Here is a 25,478-nt window from a genome sequence, read left to right as displayed (position 1 = left end):
GAAAGTGAATTACAATATCATATGACAATGTTAATAAAACGGTTTTTATTTAAAGCCAAGCTACAATGTCACAGGATGCACACTACAACATAGTAACAGGGCATGAAAATGCAAGTTTCATTTCTTAAACAGCTAAGGGGAAGTAAGTGTTTTCCCTTTAGAAGCAATGTCAACTATGAAATATTACACTGACGTATTTGTGTACTGAGAACTACACACAAACACACATTTTAGATCATCCAGAATCCATAACATTATAAGACTTACTCAAAGAAGCCTTATTAAAACAAGACAGTGAAACTAAACAAAACATTTGTAGAAAATAGAAAAAAAAAAAAAAGTTTCTTAAAACGGTCCTGAAGCCTTTACATAAGAATTTCCAAGCATCACAGTTACATGTGCTCAATAGAAATATTACAAGCGCTGTTCTTTACTGGCTCCACATGATTCTGGCAGAGATATCTACAAAATAACCAAGAGAAGAACATCAGCTTTCAAGCATACATGTCCTCGCGATCAGCGTTGTAGATCTCACCCTCCTGCAGTGAGGCAAAGTTCAGGAAGTGCGAGGGCCGGTGGACTTCATGGTAGAACTCCTTGGGGTTGGCCAATTGCAGGTCGTACTTCATATTGGGATCATGGCGCACACCTGATGCAAGACAAGTTAACACAATCGTTGACGTCAGCTATGTACAAACTTCTATGTATTCTCAACATGGGGTCAGTAGCTTGAGCATTATACCATGCATGATACAAGTATGACAGTGATCCATAGTAAATAATTGTTCAATCAAGCTGACATGGGGACAGAGTGGAAATGTCAATGTGTGTCATTGATTTCTGACTCAGAATATAAAGCAGCAGTACAGAGGATATCACAGATGCCGGTATTTTAAATAGGAATTTAAAAAACACCAAACACAAAAAAAAAAAAAAATTAAAAAGTACTGACCCATGAAGTTGTAGTTCCAGGAAACTTGTCCTGGCACCATGAAGAAGCCAAGGAAGCGGTCAGAGAGCAGCATCTGAACTCTCTCATAGTGGGACGGCAAGTAGCCTTTAGGGTTGTTGCCCTTGTCCGTGTTCTGCCGACCCCACTCGTAGCCACTGGGTGTAAGCTTGTAGGCTGTGAGAGTACACGAGCCTGGGGTGAAGCTGAAAACCAGAGGGGAAATGCATTTAAGTACTATTCAACTACCAGTCAATATGCTGGGATTACAAATCTTTACAGTAACAATTTCCTACAACATTTTGCCATAGGTTGTCTGCATAAAAATATAATCACTCTTGTGATCCTGTATTAGTCTAGACATAGGCCTGTAACAATTTCAAGCAATGACATGGGGACAAAGCTAGGTACACAAAGATATGGTAACTTTGCATTATTAACACAGGTGAAGTTGATTATTCTATAGACACTGACACAATCTTTTAATAACATACATCAGTTTTAATGACCTGATAATTGTGGCAAGTAAACTATAAATCCAATGCAGATTTGGAACAAAAAGTAAACTGAATCTCTCACAAATCGTGCTTTGAACAGCAGACAGCAGGTGTTTGGTAACAGCCTACCTGCACGTGATGATGATGGTCTTTTCTCCATCCCAAGAAGGGTTGTCAGCCATGACCTTGGCATGGGTAGTGACGTCCTGTGGGGACAGCTGGGGAGACTCATTAGGCTGGGTGTGGATCCAGCCGAGAGGCTCCATTTCCTGTTTATGGACGGTAGGTTTTTAAAAATTGCTAGGACAACTAAATTAGTATAACTAATAAACATCCAGAATATAATGCAAAGAATGAGCTGGAACACACAAAAATATTTGGGCCTTACTTTAAGGTATTCATGTCCAGGCAGCTGGTTGGGCAGGTGGACAGTCTGGTGTGTCCCCCACTGTGGCACCATTACAATACAACGGATTTCCTTCACCTGGGGGTTGTCTGGTGGGCTGGTGCCATAAAGATAGCCTGCAATCTGAAACAACAGTCAATGGTTAGTATTAGACAGTTTTTAATCTAGTACAGAAGTGATGAGGGATCCTTCGATAGAAATTATATTAAATAACTGTACTTTTTTTAAAAATATGTCTAGACTACAGTACTATGAATCCTCAGAATACCTGCGCTCGCAGATCTGAGATGCAGATGAACTTCTTAAGGACATTCTTTGGCAGAATGTAGGTGTAGCCTGTTTCCTTGATGTCATCAGATGACACATAGATGTGATTGGTTCGGAGATGAAGGTTGGCTGCAGATATGGCCCTAACAGAAGAACAAGAAACATTAAACCAAAGGGACATGAAAACCAAATGACTGCCCATTTAACCATTTACTACAAATATGCCATTCATTATAGACGAGCTCAACATTTAACTTGTTCCTGGGCAAAGAAATTCCACAAAACAGAGCATTAAATTGGTTGCACACCTGACTCTCCACTCAGTCTTAGAAGAGAAGGTCTGCGTCTCGTAGTTGGAGGTGGTGGAGGTGATAATCTCGTCACCATGCTTGTTGACAGTGCGGGTCTGTGTGGCTGTCAGCTGTGACTGTTCTTTGGTCTGCTTCTCTATCTCGGCAATTTGCTGACGCTGCTGTGATGGGGCTGAGATCTCCATACCCAGGATGATGTCACGGATCTCAGACTGGGTAAGCGAAGCAACGTTCACACTGGGAGGGAGAGGGGGGGAACCATTGACTAAATGCAAGTCTTGTTTAATTCTAATCTACTGAGTTATAACAAAAAACTGCAACCCATCTGTGACAAGTATTCCTTTATGAAATGTTCTTTAAATGCAAATCCAACACTTACTTGTTCTTTTTACCGTAATCTGCCAGAATGAGATCTTTAAGTTGCACTTCCACCTTGATCCACTCCTCATCAGTAAGAGTGGGCCAGATATGGTGGGGCTCAGTAATAGTTGTCTTGTCAGGTTTTAAGATCACCTTGGCCCTGTCATTGTTGACATGGAGTGCTCTGAGGATCAGGATGAGTCGGGAGAAGGCCTAAATATGAGGCAGGTGAAAAAGCACAATTTATACACAAGGGAAGAAGTTAATATCACCAACAACAAATACAAAGTTTATTTTTGTTAGGAACCAGCTCAGCTATAGTGCTCAGTCTGTTCTGGAGTAGTTATCTGTATTGTTAAATAAGCATACATGTTTTTGAACAGGTTGCCATAAAGTTATTTCCTAGGGAAATAAACATAAAATAAATAAACCTCTAAACCTTTATTTGTCTAAATAAACAGAGACAATACAGTGGTGCAGATTTATTACAGTGGACAAGAGTAAAACTCACTGTGTAGGATGATATGGTCTTGAGCCAGTCATCATAGAGGTTGAACAGCACCATCTGAGGTTCTGTAGCCTTCAGGATTAGGTCGCCAAACTTCTCCACCTTCAGACAGGCCTGGAAGGGCAGCTGCAACTCAGAGCCCTTGATCACAATGTTAGGGAAGTCTAGCAAGTGGACCTGCAAGGAGAAAACAATGGCATTAGATTATGTATCCAACATTCATAAAAATATAGGAAAATAGGAATTCCTTTATGGCTAGAAATGATTGTAGCAGTTATTAGCATGTCCTGGCCTCACCTCCAGTGGGTCCAACATGCCCTTTCTGGTTACAATGATCTGTTTTGGCTGCTCCTCCACAGGGAGGGAGCGAATCAGAGCAGCTACTTCTTCAGCTGTCTTCCATTTGGCCAGCTACAGAGAGAAAACAAATACAGAGCTGAACACTTAGGAGGCAATAAACATCTAGGTGCAGAAGAGTAAGAAACAGAATGCCTGTCACGTAGAAGAAAAATCATGTCTATTATCTTCATTTTATTGTTGCCTTACTAAAATCAATCCAACAAGTTGAAAATTATTTAAAACTAATGAAGATCAGAAGCCTATTACAGTTGGTTAGCACGGTGGTTAGTAGGTCAATAACTGTACCTGTCCCAAACGTTTCTGTCCAGCCCACACAGACGTGTGAATGATCTTTAAGAAGAGCTGACCAGTCCTTGGGTTGAAGATGAAAATGGCTCCATTGATTGGCTTTGTGGTCAAGTTACCCTCAAAGGTCTGTTGAGACAGATTGAGGATATACATGACTAAATGCAACATAATTAAACATTTTAGCCCACAAACAACTCTTAATTGAATTAATACCATACAATTGTCACGCTCACCTTGTGAATGGTGACTCTGTAGACATTGGTGTCATCCACAAACCAGATGATCTGGTTGGAGAATAGTTCACCATAGTTCTGTGACGACAAGTATGGCTCAGTGGGCTCTGAGGAGTACAGCTGCAGACCCTTGCGGATGCGCTCCCTGAGCACATACAGGGCAGGGTTGGCCTTCATGATCTTAGCCATGGCCTGCTGGATAAGAGGCTTGCTTCCAGGGAACCAGTTACCATAGGCACTACACAAAGACAACAAATCAGGCTTCAAGATTAAATTGATAGTTTGTCTGTGATAATAGCTGAAATAAAAAACAAAACACTTCAAAAAGATATCAACTTATATTTAAACTGATGTGAGCATTTCAGACAAATATGTGTACAAAACTTAGTGTCAAGTTTTACTAGTTAACTGCAGAACATATGTACATATAGAAAAAAAATGAATAAAAACGTAATAAAAACTAACTTCAATAAATTACTTACGCTTAACTCTATTGTATGTCAAGTCTAGCAAAAGTATTTCTGTATTTATACTTGTACCAATCCTAACCTGTGAAGGTTATAAGCCAGGTCTATAGCAATGAGCACGCCGGTAGGGGAGGGGTAGATACTCATGTTGTCGGTGGTGTAGTCCAGGAACTTGGCCCGGGCATAGCGCTCAATGTCATGTGAGTCGTAGTCACCCCAGCGGAGCTGAATGTCAATCCAGTACTTTTGCGTGGTGGTGCTGTCCATCACATCTCTGCAGGACAAGATTAACAATCTAATTAATATGTGTATTACATTTACCAGTCTTCTGGTGTGGAGAGGTGTAATACTATTATTAAAACAGGACCATGTGCAAGATAAAATAAAATCACCATGATAAAGCAAAAGCAGTATGATCCTCAAAGAAAATTTTTATAATCTTTAATAATGTAACAGGTCATAAATATTGCTCCAAAAGTCTTACTTCGAGTCAGCAAGTAAAGAGGGTCGAGAGACGTTCCACTTGTATGATGCAAAGAGGAGAATGTCCGCACAGGATGAGTTCATCTTGTATGACTTCCTGGGGTGGATGGTCTCCTTCTGGACTGTCTCAATCTCCAGAGCATCCAGCTCCTGGTCAAACACCTGAAAACAAAAGCAAAAAATTATGAGAAAATTAATTTAAAAATAAATCAGTTAACTATCCAAAAGCTCAGCTTGCTATATTTCTGCTGTTTGGTGAATAAAACCAGCCAGCAAAAGGACCTCAAATCTACCTGACAGAGATCCATGACAATGCTCTCATGAATCTTCTGCCACAAGTGAGCCCTGAAGATCTGAATGAGGGAGATCTTCAGCGTGGGGATCTTGCCATGCATAAAGATTCCTGTCAGGTCAAGTTGCACCTGGAAACCCACGTACACCTAAAGTAAAAAAAAAAAAAAAACAACAAAAAACATTTGAACTCTTGACATTATATACTTTTCCAATTAAAAAAGAAATGTTAAATAATCTGATGAAAGCACACAGCTGTTGTTCTGTACTGACGTTGGCTCTGTTGATGGTGGGTGACCACCAAAGTGTGAAGCGACGGTTGGGGATTTGATTCAGACCAGACCTCTGGGCATTGGTCAGCTTCTTCCATTTCATAGACTCCTCAAAGCCACTGGCCTTCTCCCTAAAATAGAAACAAGACACTTTAAGTGTTTCCTCTTGTCCACTATGCCTCTTAACAATTTATGTTTTCATTTCCAAAAATAAAACTTCTCCACAAAATAAAGAATTCAAGTGCATTAGTACTCTTACCAGAAGAGACCCTCCCAGGTAGGAAAATAAGTGCCTTTGAAGAGCGTGTGTTCCAGGATGCCTTCGACACCACCCAGAGCCTGGATCATGTCTGTGCGGTAGTTGTTCAGATTCCACAGTTTGCCATCATGCCTCTGGTGGGTCCACCAGAACGGATTCTGCTTCAGTACCTGCACTCAGTCAAGACAGAGGCATCAACACATGTTCGCATGTTATCTAATGCTAAATGGTAAATTTAATAGACCATTAACATAAAACATTTCCATAAGTTAAAAACCAAATTGTAACCATTTTAATGAGTTACTGCTAGTATCACCAATGAAAATAATGAACAGCTAGTTACAGGAGTAATGTGGCAGCAATGTACTGCTTTTTAGATACCACCAGTGATCCTTTAGCTCCAAACTTAGACCAACATTCGTGTATAGCACTGTAGCTTTTGCCCATCAAAGAATGTTTCCATCATACCTGATACTGTTTAAAGTCTGTCCTGACTCTCCAGCCTTTGTCATATGCCAGTGTGTGTCTGTCCTTTTGGAAGAGTGTGTTGATACGTGGGATTCCTCTGTCCCACGAGTCCTCCAAATCCTCCAGAGTCAGGCGCCTGAAACACAGAATACACCTCATCTATTTTTTTCCCCCTAAGCATTTACTTAAAGATCAATTATTATAACAGCAGATGCGATGAATCCTAGCTTTTTACTTTTTGTCTCTAATATATACTATAATAATATATATTAGCAGTTAAAGGTCTTACCTGTTCTGAGCAATGGCCTCCTGTCTTTTGAGAGCGTACTCAGCCCAGACCCTCTGGGAGTCGATAAACTCACTCTCCCATGGTTGAATGTAACGGTACAGGTTAGGAATCAGCTGGTCTTCTTCATGACTCATTCCAGACCTGAAGTGGGTGATGCCCACATCTGTCTGCTTGGACCATCTGTTCATTAAAGAAAATAAATGTCTAAATTTCTGTATTAGCACAGCTAAATCTATTTAAAATTAAACTGACTGATAAAAAGATCAAATAACTACAGATAGACACACTGACTTACCGCAGGTCTGACTGTGGGATAAGCACGTGACCCATTGACAACATACCAAGACCACCCAATTCTTTGGGCGTGTAGAACACTACTGGAGGGAAACGGCTAGGCATTTTGGAATTTAAGCCAATCTTTATACGTGTCTGGATCTTGTTCTCACACTTCACCAACAGGTCCAGGAGCTCCTGGGTATTGACCACAGCCTCACGGAAGTATGTCATCAAGCCAATCAGGGCTGTGTTCCATTTGTTCACAATCTGGAATTAAGCAGACAACATACGAAAATATTGTGAAAAGGTATAAATCTTTACTTTTCATTTTAGGCATACTAGCTTTATAGGATAAAGTAGTCTGCTGACCTTAGTGAATGTGGTGGATCCAGATGCCATAAGGATCTGACGCACTCTGTTGTGGAAGCGCTGCATTGATTCATCATCTACACGAAGGAAACACTGTGCAGTCCTCTCTTTGGTTACCTATTCATACAAAAACAAGGCTAACGTTAGAGAAGCATGATGTTGACTGCTGGGAGTGAGGAAGTATCAATACTCTAGAAGGACATTTTATCAATTGTAGTTTACTGAACTAAGCAACTGATCCTGTCACAGGCAGGAATATTACCATTTCTACTTTTGCACATCAATTTCTTACCTCATTCTGCAAGTTCCACACACCGTCCTTATGAGTAAACTCCTCGTAGCTGGTGCGGCACTTGGGAAGGATGCGACATTCAAAGCCACACATGTTGAAGAGCAGGTTTGGGTTGTCTTTGCTGTAGACTGACACAAAGCTGTTCTCCCACTGGACTGTGGTCACGGATCTAGGGAGGCGGTTCTTGATATCCCAGAACACAGCACGTCCACTGGGAAGAATAAGATCAGAAGGCTAAAGCAATTTGTTTCCAAACCAACTTAAATAATTATAATGTTCAGAAATTCTAATATTCAAATTATCTGATGATGAAAGGCCTTGAGGTTAAACTCACAGGTTCACATCGTGCTTCATCAGTCTCATGCGGGCATCACGTGGCCAGCACTTCTTGTTGTTGTAACCTACAATGTTTTCATTGTTGGGGTCTGGGTGCTCTGTCAGGTATCTCTGAATCAGGTCCCTGGCCTCGTCAGCAGAGAATCTAGAAGAATCATGAGAAACATTTATTACAATTTGCTTGCTCTTACACATACACACTATCGTATCATAATAAGAAACAAGTCAGAAAGTGCTGCCTTATTCAAATCAGTCCCACCTGAAGAAAATGTGGATGCGATCAATGTAGCGGCAGTACAGTCTGATTGGATGGGCGCTCTCTGTGGATGTGTCTTGGAAACTGAGGAAGTCATTGGGCATCTGGGGTGGGCCAGCCATCTCACTGGCTCGGTGGAGACCCAGGACCAGCAGGTCCATCACCAGGCCATAGTACTGTACAATGAATGAGGCAAACTGGAGCCCCCTGATGATGCCGTAGGAGTTTGTATGATTCATGTCCTAAATAGTGACAAGACAAAAATACAAAACATTTAGTATCAAGTAAAAATTTTACTGCATCAAAATGGGATGCATGTTTGTCATTTAATGACCCAATAAATCAAGTTCATTTATAAACAGAGCTAGAAATTACATGTGATTTCAAAAGGAATTATAGAAAAAGAGCACATCAAGAATCTCTTGTCTAAAATAAATGATTACTTACTTTGTAGTTGATAACCACATTGTTCTTGGCTGTCATGTAATCAGCAATGTTGTGGTCGACAATAAGACGCAGCAGCCTGTTGAGTAAAGTCAAATCAATCTTCTCATACATCTTCTCGTAGCGGGACTCCAGCATCACATTGCATTCTCCCTCGGCAGTTTCCCACACATCCTGCAAGTTGTTGATGCCTGAGGAGAAATAAAAGGCTTTTAGATGATGCTTAACTTTTGGTCTTTCTAATAAAGGAAGGGAGGGATTTAAAAGTATTAGTTTTATTCTATCTGAAAACATTATCAACTATTACACAATAGGTTCAGATGGTAAGTCTTTAACCATTTGTTTTTCTGCACTTACCTTGGCACCACTTGTAGACTAGCAGTGGTGGCGGTTCAGTGTCAGCAGGTTTGATCCAGGGTGGAAACAGGCGTCTCTTGTCTGCCTCGTACCACAGGTACTGGTCCAGGTAGGCGTCTGTGATTTTCTCCAGGGGTTCCACATCATACACTGGCACCAGGTGGCTGTACAAGTCCATAAACTCAATACCCACCTGCAAAAAAAGGTGATGTTCTGAGACTGACATAGGAATCAAATATTCTGGGCAAAGAAACATGTCTGCAACAGGAACACTGAGGATGTTCCAGGAAAACATCTACTCCACAAATAAACTTTATGTGTGAAAACAATACTTTCACTGTGAGTGAAAACAAGTTGATCCTGACCTCTTTAAAGGCTCTCTGTGTGAGCAGGTGACGTTTGATCCTGGAGAGAGCCTCATGCGGATTATCGTACGCCTGCTCTATCAGCCCCAGCTCCTCCCTCTGACTCTGGTTCAAACGAGACTTCACACTAGGGAACACAGAGACAAACTTAACGATTTTAATGTTCTTTTTCTTATAGCGTGAATACCTATTGATGAAAATAGGCATTATTTACCTGTATGCCTCCTTGAGCCTCTCCAAAGCCAGGATGAGCAGCTTGGTGTCATGTTTGTATGACAGTGGTGGGAAGGGAATGGGCGAGAACCGCCGACTCTCCAGCCAGTGCACAGTGGTGGTGTAAATGGCTACTGCCTCTTCAGCAGTGATGTAGGGGCCATCCTGTATGGACAACATGTACAATTGAGAATGTGGATGATGATCAAGAACCCTGGCTATAAAATAAATGAAAAGTTTGTTTGGAAAACACTGTTCATGTATGTTATTAGCAAATACAGATATAGAAAATGAGAAGAGGTGGGTCTTGGGGGGTGGTGCAGTATAATCATCTTCTAAAGCTAACATCTAATATCTGAACAGTGAGAGACCAACTGGAGCAAGCAATTAATAAATAAGCCACCATTCATTTTAATATACCTCTAGTTCTTACATACAGGCAAGCAAACCAGGGCAAGTCCACTTTTGTGAAGAGAGCAGGTTGACAGGTTACTAGTCTGTGAATTTGTGAACATTACCTTCAGATAGTTGTGCTGTCTCTCCTGTTCAGCTTTGAGGTACAACCGCGTTAATCTGCCCAGGTTCTTTTTACACACAGTCTTGTCCACTGTGGCTCCACGCCGAATTCGCTCACGGTTGTAGTGGGCTGTGTTGGTCCACCAGTCAGCCTTGGCCTTCACGTAGCGCAAGATCATGTTCTCAATGGGAGTGGGCAGGCCTGGCACCTGAAATGATTAGAAAAATATTAGGAATCTCAGTATATTTTGGTTCTTACCAAACTTAAAATAGAACAGATATGGTGAACTTAAAGGTTAACACAATGAAGTGATCTTTGTGATGAACTTACCTTCCAAGGAATGTTTGCCTTCCAGCATCTCCAGGACTCACTGAGGTGCTGCAGGATGGTCCTGGCTTTGTTCTGTTTGATACCCTCTGGCATCATGTCTAAGATGTCATGCATCACTGCAGCACGCAGCTCCAGGTCAAAATGAGACTCCACACGCTGCTTGGTCACCGTCTTGGCAACACCCTTGGAGTGACGTCCTGTAGAGCCAATCAGAAAAGGCTTCTACTCAAACTGGAATAGTTTCTACATAGGAAATCATCTGTGGGCATCATACCTCTGATTGCTAAAATAATTACCAGGGAAATGTCTATACACATACCTTCAAACTGCCTGGCCAGCAGATTACCCAGCCACCTCTCCAACAGTGGAGTGATGCCCCTCATAAAGAACAACCACACTCTCCAGCCAGGAGCCCAGAAGCCACAACCTGGACCCTTGCCCACAGGACCCTGATTAAGAAAGACCGACAAAACCTAAATATGAAAAACTTTCGGCAAGTGTGTGTCTTTTCTGTCCGTAAGTTCACCCACTAACAGTCTTTACTTGAAATAAACAGTGTGTTTACTTACAGTGTTGAAGCGATAGTAGATGAGATGCTTAAGATCTTTACACATCCGGATTTGTCTCATCAACTTGTACTTGTATCGGTACATGCCTGTGAGCTGACCCACATGAGCAAAAATGTATTGCAGTCCATCTGCCAACTAAAATACAGAAGGAAAGTTAAGACATTAGCCATGTGTGAAATCACTATGAAAATGTCCAACTAACTGATGTTAAAACAGCACAATCGCTGAGACAAAATACAGTGAATGCAAAAATGATTGTTCTCTTTTATTGAAGATGAAAGGTCCAGTTTTACAAAGTAAACAATTTGCCAGTCTTCGACAACAAAAGCTTTTAACAGTGGCAAATAACTCCAGTCTAAGAGCATCAGACATGTCATCTGTGACTCTTTCAGGCAATAAAGTTGCCTCTGCACCTTCAGAATAAAAGGTTTGTAATGCCTTTTATTGTTCCTGTGTTAGAGGTGGAATGTTCTGGGCACAAATGTTGCCAAACTAACCTGGAAAGCATCAACATTTCCAAGTCTGTACTGCACATGGCTGTCCACCACAAGCTTGCTGAGACGTAGCACCTCTCTGCACAGATGGAAAGCATTACCAAATCGGGACTTCTTTCGCTCCTGTGGTCCAAAAACAATAGCATAACATTGATCAACAGGTTTTGTGAAACGAGAGAAAAAGTGACAACTTTAATTTCCACAGCAGCACAGAAACAGAAAAAACTCCAACAAAAAGAATATTTCTAGACTCTTTGACAAATTTCTAAATCTTAATATTAGGTTGTTTTATACTGCCAAATAAGGTAAGTGAGAGATGATCTGCTCTGGAGTAAGTACCTTTGTGGTCAGAGTCTTGACGGGCTTCAAGTTGAAGTTATAGTCCAGATGCAGGTAGTTGAGGTTCTTACGATGGATAAGCAGATTGAGCATGTTGTAGCCCTGTCTGCATACCTGCAGCCCCACCTCCACCCAGTCCAGCTTGGTGGACTGAAAGAACTTTGTGGCTTTGAAAGAGCGGAACAGATACCTGAAAGATAATGGAAAATCTTACAGAACAACTAAAAGATGAGCGGAAAGATATACACTTCAAAGAGATTAACAGCCAATGAGAATCTGGTGTCTACTGATGCTCACCTCTTTTTCTGGGCCTTGGGTGGTCTGTGTTTGAGAGCATTTAGCACATAGTACTTCAACAGTTTCTGGTACGACACGCGCACTTTTACTGGCTGTCCTGCAGGGCAGTGTTCACGATACCTGTACAAATAAATAAATACATACATAAATAAATAACTGGGTCACAACAGGCAAAACCATAAAGCAAAAGCAACCATGAACAGAAAGTAAAGTGTTTTTTTTAATTTGCCCACCAGTTCTTGATCAGAGGGATATCAATGGCACGTCTTGTGCGGCCAGATCGCAGGTTGAAGGGTCTTGGTGCCCACAGTAAAGCAATGCCATTAGCTGTGTTGTCTGAGTAGAGTGGCGTCTCTTTGAGGAAAGGCTCCACATACTCTGGAAGCTCAAACTCCTCATCATCATCAGGCAGAGGTTCCTGACTCTAAGTGGGGAGCAAAAACAATACAATAAAACATTTATGAATATTGACTTAACATGTAAATAATATTTATGCTTGGGTTTTACCCCAGGTTACTTTAACAAAAAAAATTATATCTGAGCGGCGACCTGCTGATTGCATTTGCAGCCAGTACTAAATAAAAGAGCCACCATTCATTTTAATATTCCTCTAGTTCTTACGCACAGGCAAACAGACCAATGCAAGTGCGCCTTTGTAAGAGGACTTCAAAACTTTGGTTTGATTCATTTTTATTAATTTTATCTGGCAAAGGTGGAAAATGAATGAACAGTCACTCATACCTTAACCGAATGCCTGTGAGAAATGGGGTTGATCAGGGGATCAAAGTAGAACGCTGGAAGATCTGGATCCTCCGTCTTGATAAACACAACATTGGGTGTATGATACCTGCAAAGGAGGAGCAGTGATTCATTTATTTACAAATAATCTGAGAGATAATTAAATTAAACTAATTTTCAGAGTAACTGATTAAGTACAAAAAGTACATAGCTACATTTAGCCATATTTGTCTGGTCCTATATCTTACTCCCACTTTTAGAAACCACTACTCCACTTCTTACCATGTAAGGTGGACATGGTGTGGCAAGTTGTTGTACAGGTAGGGGAAGGCAATTTTGTACTCTGTCCTGATGGGCTGTCGAATGATGATTTTGTTGATATCGTTGAACTCATTCCAGTCTTCATCCCTGCAGAAGAAACAAAAAGATCAGCTATGGTTCAAATCTTCCATCATCTATTTTTAACTTGCAGGTTCTGGGGAAAAGAGGAAAATCATTCTAGGACAAGATACAAGCAAAATAACAAGAGGTCCTTACTGGAGGTTGATGTCCCTGACGAGTGGCTCAAACTTTGGTCCCCCAGGGATGGCCATATTTAAGGCCTTGGACGTAAAAAAAGCCTTGAGGTCAAACAGGTAAAAGTAATTGAAATCCACAAGGTCTGTCAGCAGTTGATTGGCCAGACGATACAGTGTAGACATCATGGGCAACGTGAACTGCCAGCGACGGTAGGTGGTGCCATTCACAAACCTGAGGAGGACACAAATGTATTATTTTTTTTTTTAAAAAAACCTTACATTTCCAACCAAACATAAACGTAGCATTTTTTTTCTTTAAAGACATATTTGATGTCTTACTTTGTAGTGTCTTTGAGGGGTTGGTGCTCATAGAACCATTCCACAACTGAAGAGTCTTCCTCAGAGTCCAGCTCCATCTGGATGGCCTCCAGTGGTTCCACATCAAGGATGTTGTCAGCGTAGTCCAGTGGCGGCTCCTCATCATCAAACGGTGGAAAACGCATTCGCTTGAAGTGCCGACGATCACGCTTCTCACGACGCATCATGATCCACATTGTGCTGGAAGGAGGAGAAACAGGAACACCAAAAATGTAAACTTCAAATTATAATAACGTTACTAATATTAATAACACTATGCACACAGTTTATGTTTCTGAGAAGTGTAAGTGGGTTGCAATGGTAACAATACATAACTCTTACCCCCACTGTGCAATGTAGACTGGCTCTATGACCCAAGGGATTTCATTCACAAAGGAAATCGCTCCAGTGATGTGGTAAAGGACAGGCACATCTCGGATCTGTTCCCAGGGCATAGGCATGTTCTCCAGCAGTTTCAGCACTGCATGGGGCATATACTTCAGGGCACTGTTTGACCAGAAAAGAATTAGGTTAGGAGTACTGACAGATCTTCTTAAACATGCAATCATATCAGTGTTAAGTAAAATATATTTTTAAAAACAAAGAAATTGTGCATGTAGCTAATCATTTTTAAATTTACACATTCTTTAAAGTGTACCCACAGTGTATCTTAAGATGTTAATCAGATAAAATAAATGTTCATAATTTATTTTTTACCCGAGGTACACCCTTTTGTCATGGCGAAACTTTCTATTTGTCATGTCTCCATGGTCCCTGATGATTTTGCGGACATGCTCAGGTGGCATGTCTTCCTTTTGAGCATCCACAAAGCCAAACTTTCTCTTTTCTGAGTAGCGCTTCGCCTGCAGCTGCTGCCATTTTCTTGCTGTAAAGTTGGGAGAAATTTTATGCATAATGATAAAATTGATCATGCCCGTTTATGATAAAAAACTATAGCTTTAGACCACTAATGTGCTGCATTGAGAGAAACATACCTTTCTCTTGCAATTTCTCCTCAGACATGTAGTCTGGGACCGGTGCAGGTGGGGGTACACCTGGTGGCATCCCTGCAGGGACTGCTCTGTAGGGGAAGGCAGCTGCCATGGTACCTCACTACTAAAAACATAAAACACCAAACAAATATTTATACCATACACTGTGCCTATGTCCATTTTGTGCGCGTATTTAGCATTTGTATTTTGCAATACGTTTGGAGCGATTACAAGCCATGGGAAAAACAATTGTATTCTTACATATAAATGTTACATTTATGGTCGTTATGGCCATTACATTGGTCGCAAGTTAGCTAACGTTACCGTATTCATCAAAACGAAATGTTATAAAGACACTACAATCTAAACAAAGTTTAAAAAGACGATCCAGATTGAAATTGATTTTGTTGATACCTTTACCAGCATAATGCCGCAACAGAAAGTAGTAGAAATGAAGGTAACATACCAACTTAATTTAACCCGGAAAATAACCATAGTTAACTAGCTAACTATTAGCTGTACAACATGGCTTCCTGAACGGCGCATTTTGTAGCGTTAAACAAGTCTTAAGACACAATCACTGTTAACTCATTGCACATGAAGTTGGATTTAAAGCGTAAACTACAATTTACTAATTCATTTCAATAATTTACACACTAAGCATGTAACACATCAGTCAACGCTAGTACCACCGCTACAGATTAGGCCCAGCGTGCATGGAGCGGTAAGCTAAACAATTAGCATCACGACTAAGGAGCGATTGTTAAGTTACAAAAAAGAAAATGCATGAGGCACCACACACCTCGCTAACTTCACTCCCAGAGCGATTTGGTAATGTTGAAAACTGTCTTTTTTCAGACAGTCGGGTACCACAACATTTCCCTTTCAAAGCAATATTGTCGCTTTTTCCGACTCCTTGCTGTATTGATGTGTCTTAACGAAACTGCACCACACACGACGAACTACGGCAGCCACACGATGAACGCAGTTCAGTGGAAATCACAAAGAACAACTACGCCAGATGTAATATTTCCTACTACTGAACCGTTCACAATCTACGTCCAAAAACACGCAAACGTTGGACGAGCGCAATTTCGCAAATACCCGGATGTTCCTGTTTCCGTCTCAATACCGCCCCCTGCAGTGTTGGAATGTAACCTACCAATCGCTAGCAGTGACAACAAAGTACATGGTACTGAATGGCTGTTCAATTTGAATGTAGCCATATAGAGTATTAGGGATCGTAAAAGCGCAGGAATATATGATGATAGTGGGAAAAGCTGGTGATTGTCAACTGTTACAACCCCTGTGGTGTCCCTATCTCTAAAAGTAAAGGGAAAGTTTAAAAGAAGGTGACGGCATAGTGGAAGGAAAGGAATGAGTACTATGGCCCCTTTGTTGTGTTGGAGGATGAAAGCCTAAGTAAAAAAAGAAAAAGTGGAAGCAGCATTTTTGATGTTGTGCTGTGGTGTTGTGGAGGGACTGGACTTTTAAAAACTGTAACTGGGTTATAGATTTCTTAAAAGAAAACCATAAATAGGAACAGTTTTGTCAAACAACTATATGGTGGTAAATGGTACACTACAGGAAATTATTGTTTAAGATTATTTTCTATTTTAATAAAAGATACATATGCAGGCATATGCAATGAATGAGGGAAGATAATTGTTTGCGGCTGATGGTGGGCTATGAAAAAGAGAGAAATATAGAGTATATAGTTACATGAACCCAAGAGGGAGTACAAGTAAAAAACTGGGGAACAAAATAGGGCTTCAGATTTCCAGTGGAATAAAACAAAAACTATGTTTTTAAAAAGGGTGGGGTACAAAAGTTATCTGAAGCCTTATGGAACTATTATACAAACAGTTCACAGAATTTTTTACACTGAAAGACCCTCCTGCTGCAACCCTATCATTTTATCCATGCTCAGGACCAGCACCGATCCCTTCTGCATCCCAACCCAATGCTCTACCACTGAGCCACCAGGCCCCCTACAAACTTGCCAAACAAGTCATAAGTTAAAAGATGTTCAAGTTAACGTCAAATAATCAAAAGCACAGACTTGCTGACATACAAATATCTTTTGGTTGCAGCCCCTTTGTTTTCATCGTTGGCTCACAGTAAGTTTCAGCACACTACATTGTGGTCTTTCAACAGTAAGCTTAAAGCAAACAAAGGTAGAAAATGAGTGTGTGTTGGTACTTGGTTTAGAACATGAAGAGGCTTTCTTCAGTCTGAAATATCTCTTATCTCTGTTTTAGCAACATGACCACTTTAAGGACAGAATCAGTATCTTGTCTTCTTCTTTTATTTTACCTTTAAAGACACAAGACAATGAAAGTCCTGTTTATGGGCCCTGGATCCTTTGTATAATTTAAAATAAACTCTCACTAGAGCAAAAAAAGACAGAAAAGGAAAAGAATCAGGACAATTAACAACAGAATTTAATGTTTGGTAAGACATGTTTAACAAGACACATGAAAATGGTAATGGTAATGGTAAAAATTCACATAGCAAAGGTTTCCTGCACTGAACATTGACTTTATGTAGTATCAGGAACAACCTCAGACAAAACATCCCCTAAATGCACACATAACTGTCAACCATAACCATCTACAGCTTCTAACATAATTTCATACCTGAATAATACCACAAAATATCCCACGTTGATTTTGTATGCAAAAGCAACACAAAAAGACATAATATAAACTTTGTTGATTTGTAAGTTGAGTGTAGTTTAATAATAGATGATAAGTACATGTCTGCAAATTCCAGTCAAACCTTAAAATAAATACAGGAAAAGTGCTGCAAGCCAGTCTCATTTACACAATGCTCATTAAACAGAGATTAGATTGATAACTTAAACCATTAAATGCAAATTAAATAAAGCTTTTCTTTCTGTTATGGTAACAGCACTGGGTTAGTGAAGTGGTCCGAACAGGCCTTGTGTTTGTCAATTGAGAGATCGACTTTTTTACTATATGATGGAGTGAAGGGAAGAACAAGAAGAAGAAAAATGAGCTCCATCATCACTGGGAGGTCGTTACATCTGCAGCCAGCTCAGGTCATCAGCCCTGAACAGATGAGGAAGTGAGAAAAACCCTGTGGTTTGGGACATGTTTGCATTGTACAAGAGTAAGTCAATCATTTACTAACCCTGTATAGCGTTATTTGACTTTAATAACCAGGTTTACAACTGCTCCTGCTTCTGGGGTCTGTTTTAATTTTAGTATAATTATATTTAAAGCTGCTTTAATAAATATGTTTCATATTAACAGTAGATCAAATGACAGTGAAACATTAGCACAATTATCATGCCACTGTGGGTTTACTGTGAACTCTATGTTTTAGCATCTTTCTTGTCATTATTTTGGTTTTAAAGCCAATATCTGCTCAACATCAACTTTGTGTATAGCTAATGAGGTTAGTGGGTCATTGAGTAGCCAAAGAGCCAAACATATTTCCGAGGGAATAACGCTAATTACATAACGCAGCTTATATCACACAGAGAAATCCATCAGTATGTTTAATTTTAAGTAAATTAAAAAGGTTTTAAAACAGAATTTGTCTAAATGCAAGATGTCACTCACTGAGCCTGGGCCTTTGTTATAATCTGGCCAGTTGCCATCAGCTCTGCGAGACGAGCCACAGCAGGATCGAACATCAGGCTTGCTGCAGCCACCACCACTTCATTCCTGTTGGCAAAAGAGAAATGAAAGAAAATTAATACAAATCCTATACATTCTCATAATTTAGCATCAAGAGTTGCAGCTGCCCCTCACTTTATGTAAAATGCCAGGAATTTCCTTTCTTCCATGTTGCCTTTGAATATGATTTCTGTGTAACCTTCACCAAAGCCTAGACCAAAAAAAAAAAAAATACATAAATAAATTAAAAGGGGAAGAAAATTCAACACAGCCGGGATTTAAAATTTATAATTTAACTTTAACATTATGTCAATAAAAACCCCAACCTGTGTATCTGATGCTCTTGCCAAGAAGCACGGTCCAAAAGAAAGGAACTGACTCCAATTTGGTTGTTTTCTTTAGCATGTTCATGGCAGCAACTCTTCCTGATGTAAAACATAAAGAAAAACAAGGAGGATCTTGTTATTCCCAATTATATTATTTTTAACCACAACTTGTTCTTGATTCTTTTTTTCTTATATGGAACAAAAGTATAATGTGGTAATACCCAAACACAACTTCACTTAATCTACCACCACACATCGAGGCACATAATACAGCCCGTTTCTCTGACTTACCTTGAGCTTGTGACATTTGCCAGTGACCAATGTTAACCCTTTGGTCTCTTTGAATAGCCAGAGGGAAGGAGGTTATATCTCCAGCACTAAAAACATCTGGAATATTGGTCCTCATGTACTGTTAGACAAGTAAAGCATGTGAACAACATAGGCCAAAAAAAAAAAAACTTAAAATGTTTATATCAGTGCTTTTGCTACTTGGTTTTAATAATTACATTAATACTGCTTCACTGGCCATGTCAACATCAATGTAATTAAAACTTGGCTCCAGGATACGTCTTTATGGACTATCTTACCTTGTCAACAATCACAGCTTTACTTGAATCCACTTCCACACCGCTTCCTGCCAAGAAGTCTGAATTGGGAATTACACCTGAAAAACAGAATTTTGCACAATATGTCTGAATTTCAAATGACATTTACGTATAAACATTATTATTAAGGCAGAGTAGTGTTTGTGATGCGACACAATCGTAACACTTCATATATCACAGCATAGTAAGCAGAACAATAAAATACCTATTCCAGCAATCACCACATCAGCTTCTACAACTGCACCACTGTGTAGCACCACCTCCTTCACCTGAAAAAAAAAAACTCATTTAACAATCTACACTGAATTTGAAGCACAAGCACAGGTGTAATGAATAAAATTAACAACTGGCTGGCTCCTAGTCAGGATTCACTGGGATGCTTGAAAAGGGCACAGCCAGTGCGATGTTAAGATAAACACCTGTGCTTTTCCAACTATGACAATTTACAGTATCCTGTGCTATTAGATAAAATGTAGATTTACTTTGCCGTTCTCTCCTTTGATCTCAGCGACTCTGTCGTTCATGTAGAACTTCACATTTTGTTCCTCCAACATCTTAAGGCACAGAAATTGATTACACTTAACAAAAGCTGAACATTACATTGTGTGTCCACATTGGCAGACTAGTCCCCTAAAGAGTACTTACTTCCTTAGTCATTTTACCAATCTCTGGGCCCAGAGACCGTTCATATGGGTATCTGGCAGTGCCAACCACAGACACACTGGCAGCTTTGTTTGATAAGTAGGATGCCACCTCCATACCTGTTTGGTTCATTATTTAAAATATTTAAATAGCATTTAAAGAAAGGGGTGAACATAAATCAGGTAATAGCAACCTCCAAATGGGGCAACATGTCAACCGGAAAATCAAACACAAACACACGAACAAGTCAAGGGTCATTCTGCTATGTAAAGAAAAAGTAATCTGATAACCTATGAACGATGCTCCGATAACAACAGCTTTCTGGCCGAGGCAGGAGCTCTGGATGTCTTTGGCATCCTCGTAACTCTGCAGTAACTTTACTCCCTTCAAGTCACAACCAGGACAGCTTAGCGGCCTTGCTCTGTGAACAAAATAAGGACTATTATGATACTGTTGCGAAGAACAATTTCTCGTTGATATTTTTTCTTTTATGTGTTCATAAAACACAATAAAGTGCAAAAATGAAATAAATAAACTTATACATAAGACAACTTATACATTTCCTTTACTTTTTAAAAACTTGAGAGACAGGATTATGAGCCTCACCTACAACCTGTTGAAACAAGGAGCTGGTCGTAATGTTGCGAAGTACCACCGCTCAACTTAACCTCCTTTTCAGCTGGGTTTACTGACACCACCTGCAACACAAACCAAGTCTTACAATAACCACATAGATCAGGTTTTGCAAGGCACTGGAAATACATCACAAACAATAGTTTTTGCACCTCACCTCTTTCTGTGTCCACACCTCTATTCCAAACTGTTGATAAAAGTCAGTGGGCCGGAGAAGGATGCTGCTGCTGTCCAGATTCATAGCCTAAAAAAGAGATAATGCTATTACTAAACTGCTTATCTACAAATCTGGGTGAGTAGCACTAGGGGAGAAATATAGAACAATATGGGTTACATCTCCATTTTAGTTAAGTTTTTACCTTACTCAGTTTGGGCTTGTCATATGGAGGAAGAGTGTCTTTGGTCACAATGATGACTCGACCTTGGTAGCAGTTCTGCCGCAGTGTTTCAGCACAAACCAGAGAGGCAGGACCTGAATGTTAAAATTTCAAACAACACGTTTGACAAGGTTCTTATGCAAACATGCCAGGACTAGATCTCATTTACTCGGGCATCATCTTTAGACCGGCACAATTCACTTGTTAGTGGAATTCTTAAGTTTGTTTACATTTTTGCCTCCAACCTGAAAAGTCAGTTCAAAATAAATGGTGTCGCAATAATGAATGACTTTGAGGTTTGAACTCCCAAGCAAACCTTCTTGTACTTATAGCATCTAGCCCTTACCCCCTCCTATGAGCAGAATCGTATGTTTGATGTCTGGCACCATACTGCACATGTCCTTCACTCGCTTGGTTAACTTCTGAGTCTGAGCAAAACAAAAGAAAGACTGTTTAAAAGAGCCTAGAATTTTTAAACATAATAAAAGGAAACACTAATTCTTTAAAGCCATCTTACTTTTCTGTTGATGGAAACAAAGACCTTGCCATCCTCAACTTTGACCTGTTTGATGAAAAGAATTTACAGAGCTGAAATGTAACAAATGGCACTTATTGTGACATAAGGAATATTTTTGAGGTTGTACTGCTTCTTTTGCAATGAAACACCTAAATCTAATTTGGGCGAAGTTTTTTTCTTATAATTCTAATGATATGATTACATTTTTGCAATTAATGTGACCACATTTTAACCAATTCAGTTAACTTTATTTATATATTGCCAATTCCCAACAAAGCCATCTCAAGGCGCTTTACATACAGGTGGTCACATAATTGCTTTGCAATTACTTTTTCAAGGATTTTATAAATAAATGGGAGAATCGATATCGCTGTGTAATTGGCTAAATCATCAGGATCAAGACAACGTCCAGGTATATCTCCGCTGGACTCTTGCTAAAAGTTCAATAAGTTGTTATTACCTGTTGAGGCATGACTTACCTTATAACTTGGTAGACAGTCCAGTCCTGGATACTCCTCAATATCTCCAGTTTTAACATTGAAGCAAGCACCATGAAAGGGACATCTGACACGGTCCCCAATTAGTGCTCCTGTATCCTCACATGACATGCACTTAAATTCAATACTCATTCATAATACAATAGTTAAGTTCAATGTTTAATATTTCATAAAGTAAACAAATCATACATTAACATACAGAGGTTGAGATACTGAAACTATAGGAAGTTTTACCTTTGACAAGAGGAGCATTGTAATGAGAACACTGGCTTCCAATTGCACTGTACTGACCCTGAGTACGGACCAACAACACCTTCTGATCCAGCACAATTACTTCCCTCATCCTTAATAAACACAAAACAGACAAGAACAGAAAAGACTGGGCAAATGTGGTTTATAGATACAAATTATTCAAACCAAAGACGTGATAAATGATTTGATCAATCCTTCTGTTTGAGTAGTGAGAAGAAGTGTTGGGACTTACTCTCCATCTTTCAGGTCAGTTTCCTGACATACCATCCCAATTACTTCCTCCTCTTCTTCTCTTTGACCTGGTCCCTGGCACTGACTCATACTGTAACAGTAAGAGATGGACATATTGTGAAAACCTGTTAGGATGAAAGACTTGAATTACAGACTTGGCTTTGTGTGAACCACAAACAGGCTCACGATACAAGCAACGGATACATGAGACGGTCATTAAAAATGACTATTTTGTTACTTTCTTTTTTAATCTTTATGTTCACTATAGAACCTGGAGTCCTGCAAAAGGTGTGGCTCCCAGAGAGCCCTGATCTCAACATAATGAATTCAGCCCAGAATTCATCTGTGGCACAGTGTGTGCAAAACAAGTTCTTTAAAAACAATAGTATACTTAGTACTCTGCTGTTTTAAAAGCAAAAAGTGGAGACACATATTTTCTTCATCACGATTAATTGCTAAATTTATGAAAAGACAGAAAATAGTGAAAATGTCCATTGCGTATTCTGTTTTGTCTGAACAACAGTCCAAAAACTTTCGTGAGACCTTTCAAAACGTTTCATGTAAAACAAGGACAAGGAGCAGATCGTTACAGCTGAGATCACAAATAATCAAATGCAAGTAATTGCATTTGAATTTTCTTTCAATCAACTAATTAATTGATCGACTTTTTTTCTGTTCCACACTCGTTAATAAAAACAATTGATGACGCGTTAAGAACAGAAACCCAGTCCTAGACATTTGTATTTTTGAATTTTAGTTATACACACAAGCCATATAGTTTCAGTGAAGCTGACAGAATTTAGTCTATCAAGACAATCAAAAATCTGAAAAGTCATCGGTGTCTTTCTTGGAATTGTTAACGACGTTGATTCACACATTACTACAAACTACATTTTCTTTCTAGATTAAACGCCCATGTTTAACATACGGACTCATACATGCTGTAGCTGCATTCATTTGTAAAATATCAAGGTTCAGTAACGCTGCGATTACCTGTTTTCTCCCTGGTTGAACTGACACCTGCGTCTGTGGAAAGTTTGTGCTGCTGAACAGCGGTGAATTCGACAGTACGTTCGCTACCGGAACTAAATGAATCGTTGTTAAGCAACAGGAGAACCGCCCGCGTGACGCTCAGGGTCTCGTGCTGCAGCGCGCGCTCCTCCCACAGTCCACCGTGAAGCGGAGGTGAAAGATGTCGCTCCATCAGTCCTACTGGTTGGAAAACGTGCTGCGGACAGTTTGAAGATGAGTAACAGGAGTCGCACTCTGTCGGAATTCAATCTCTTTTTTGAGAAGCATTTGTAAGTATTGAAAAATTGAAATAGTAGCTAGCTAACATTTAACAAGTAGCTAGCTAACATAGGTGTCCTCCGCACAGTCCGTGGTTTATTAGTTTCCCCAGTAGCTTCTCCAGACTGGCTGTTACTGGTCCTAATGTTTCTGCCGTCTTTCTAAAGCAGAAAATTAACGAATAGCAATTAGTCGGATTAATCCGAAAAGATGTGGTGGAAGCGTTAAATACTATTGCTCTTAGAAAAGTTCAAATGATTTGTTCAAGCTGAGAACAAACGTACAAAAGCTCTAAAACTGTCTTAAAATACAAAGCCCAGCGAATCTACTAGGAAAAGTATGTATTTTAAATAGCACTGAATTCACGGCTGTTGATAACATGACTGTAAGTTATAAGTTTTGTTCAGATTTATTCCAAAGACTCTCAAAGTTAAAAAAATTATGGCAAAAAAAAATTGTAATTATTTATTTATTATGCGATGCAAATGAACACAGCAACTTAATGTGGAACAAAAATGGCACAGCTGGGAAAGTTTTTCACGTCTCTGCCACAGACAAACGAATCCAGGCTGCAGGCTGACAACTAAGCAAACACTAATAGTTTGAGCATATTTATGGTGGTTGTGGACAATATGTTTAATCTAGAGAATGACTGAAGTTATTGTTTAACAAAATCTTCTTTATGTGGGACAGTTCCGTTTGTAATGAGGGCTAAATTTATGGACACTTATTATTTAATAAACGTATTTAATAAAACCCTCTGAGGTCAGAAATATACAGCGATTAATTAACCCCTTATCGTAGCAATCCGAGTCTCAACTGTCCCTGGACTGGTTACTGGTCTATGCTACGGCCACACACCATAACCATTCATACTCACATTACCTACAGTCGATTAAAAGTTATCAGTTAACCTAACTTTATGTTTTTGTACTGCAATAGGTAAAAACTCACAGCCAGCAGGGGGATTTGAAATAAGATGTAGTAGTGGGGTAGCAGCACTAATCCCTCCACCACTGTGCTGCCCAGGCAGGCTAAGCAAACATCTGGACCAAAATTGATTTATAAACTGATCATTAGTATTTACAACTGCAGTGTTATGGAATAATCCTTCAATTGCTATTATTCATTTATACGCAATTTAGTAGCTGCTCATATGTGCACAACGCTTAAAATGTAAAGTTAACAATAGTGTAAATGTAAATGTTGCTGTTTTATTACATATTTTAAAAAATAAGTTCCTATCCTTTTGTATAAATAAAGATTCTTGGATCAATGTGTTTCTTTTAAATAAAATGCTTTGGTAATAAGCTGTAACGTGACAGTGTATTCTGACTCAGAAAAATTACACTTTGCATACCATTATGTATGCAGGGCTTCAGACTAACACAACACACAACACACCTGACACTTTTCTCCACCCGTTCCAACCTACTTGCACTCGCCTTTTCATCTTTTTTCCACACTCTCCGTTGCTCTGAACCGTTGACCCTAAGTACTTAAAGTCCTGCACCTTCTTCACCTCTGCTCCCTGTAACCTCACTGTTCCACCTGGGTCCCTCTCATTCACACATATGTATTCTGTCTTACTGCAGCTAAGCTTCATTCCTCTGCTTTCCAGAGCAGACCTCCATCTCTAGATTTTCCTCCACCTGCTCCCTGCTCTCGCTACAGATCGCAGTGTCATCTGCAAA

At 39.8% G+C, this 25,478-nt stretch overlaps 2 protein-coding genes across 4 annotated transcripts; both read right to left on the bottom strand.

The window, feature by feature from the left end:
* Positions 1–25: 25 nt before the first annotated feature.
* prpf8 (pre-mRNA processing factor 8) lies at positions 26–15,751 on the bottom strand. Of its 2 annotated transcripts, none has more exons than XM_067507521.1 (43): positions 15,570–15,751; positions 14,771–14,891; positions 14,493–14,661; positions 14,118–14,282; positions 13,758–13,976; positions 13,438–13,650; positions 13,183–13,308; positions 12,904–13,009; positions 12,396–12,586; positions 12,163–12,282; positions 11,866–12,055; positions 11,530–11,649; positions 11,033–11,167; positions 10,783–10,912; positions 10,464–10,660; positions 10,135–10,341; positions 9,618–9,781; positions 9,404–9,530; positions 9,039–9,231; positions 8,685–8,872; positions 8,241–8,479; positions 7,980–8,126; positions 7,646–7,856; positions 7,354–7,470; positions 7,004–7,251; positions 6,709–6,888; positions 6,420–6,555; positions 5,952–6,121; positions 5,694–5,823; positions 5,423–5,569; positions 5,131–5,291; positions 4,729–4,920; positions 4,180–4,417; positions 3,944–4,072; positions 3,596–3,709; positions 3,302–3,475; positions 2,810–3,003; positions 2,428–2,667; positions 2,121–2,262; positions 1,835–1,975; positions 1,576–1,715; positions 953–1,155; positions 26–649 (listed from the first exon to the last, which is right to left on the bottom strand). In XM_067507521.1, exons 2-43 carry the CDS (start codon positions 14,877–14,879, stop codon positions 495–497), a joined length of 7,017 nt encoding a protein of 2,338 aa, XP_067363622.1. In that variant the 5' UTR covers positions 14,880–14,891; positions 15,570–15,751; the 3' UTR covers positions 26–494. The 2 variants fall into 2 exon arrangements, with proteins under 2 accessions (XP_067363622.1, XP_067363623.1); XM_067507522.1 differs by having other exon boundaries at positions 14,771–14,888.
* A 1,442-nt stretch (positions 15,752–17,193) lies between these two features.
* aifm4 (apoptosis inducing factor mitochondria associated 4) lies at positions 17,194–23,713 on the bottom strand. 2 transcript variants are annotated; one of them, XM_067508358.1, is made up of 19 exons: positions 23,488–23,713; positions 22,496–22,619; positions 22,246–22,355; positions 21,994–22,103; positions 21,515–21,559; positions 21,344–21,425; positions 20,980–21,092; positions 20,778–20,864; positions 20,594–20,685; positions 20,278–20,408; positions 19,991–20,106; positions 19,828–19,899; positions 19,551–19,614; positions 19,328–19,404; positions 19,032–19,149; positions 18,741–18,839; positions 18,550–18,625; positions 18,358–18,462; positions 17,194–17,841 (listed from the first exon to the last, which is right to left on the bottom strand). In XM_067508358.1, the coding sequence occupies exons 1-19, from the start codon at positions 23,696–23,698 to the stop codon at positions 17,811–17,813; spliced, it is 1,863 nt and encodes a 620-aa protein (XP_067364459.1). In that variant the 5' UTR covers positions 23,699–23,713; the 3' UTR covers positions 17,194–17,810. The 2 variants fall into 2 exon arrangements, with proteins under 2 accessions (XP_067364459.1, XP_067364460.1); XM_067508359.1 differs by having other exon boundaries at positions 22,496–22,585; positions 23,488–23,617.
* Positions 23,714–25,478: the final 1,765 nt, after the last annotated feature.

This window comes from Channa argus, chromosome 6 (genome assembly GCF_033026475.1).
Source record: "Channa argus isolate prfri chromosome 6, Channa argus male v1.0, whole genome shotgun sequence".
NCBI classification, from domain to species: Eukaryota; Metazoa; Chordata; class Actinopteri; order Anabantiformes; family Channidae; genus Channa; species Channa argus.
The sequence above is the reverse complement of the archived record's forward strand: the minus strand, read 5'-3'. Positions and strand labels throughout refer to the sequence as shown.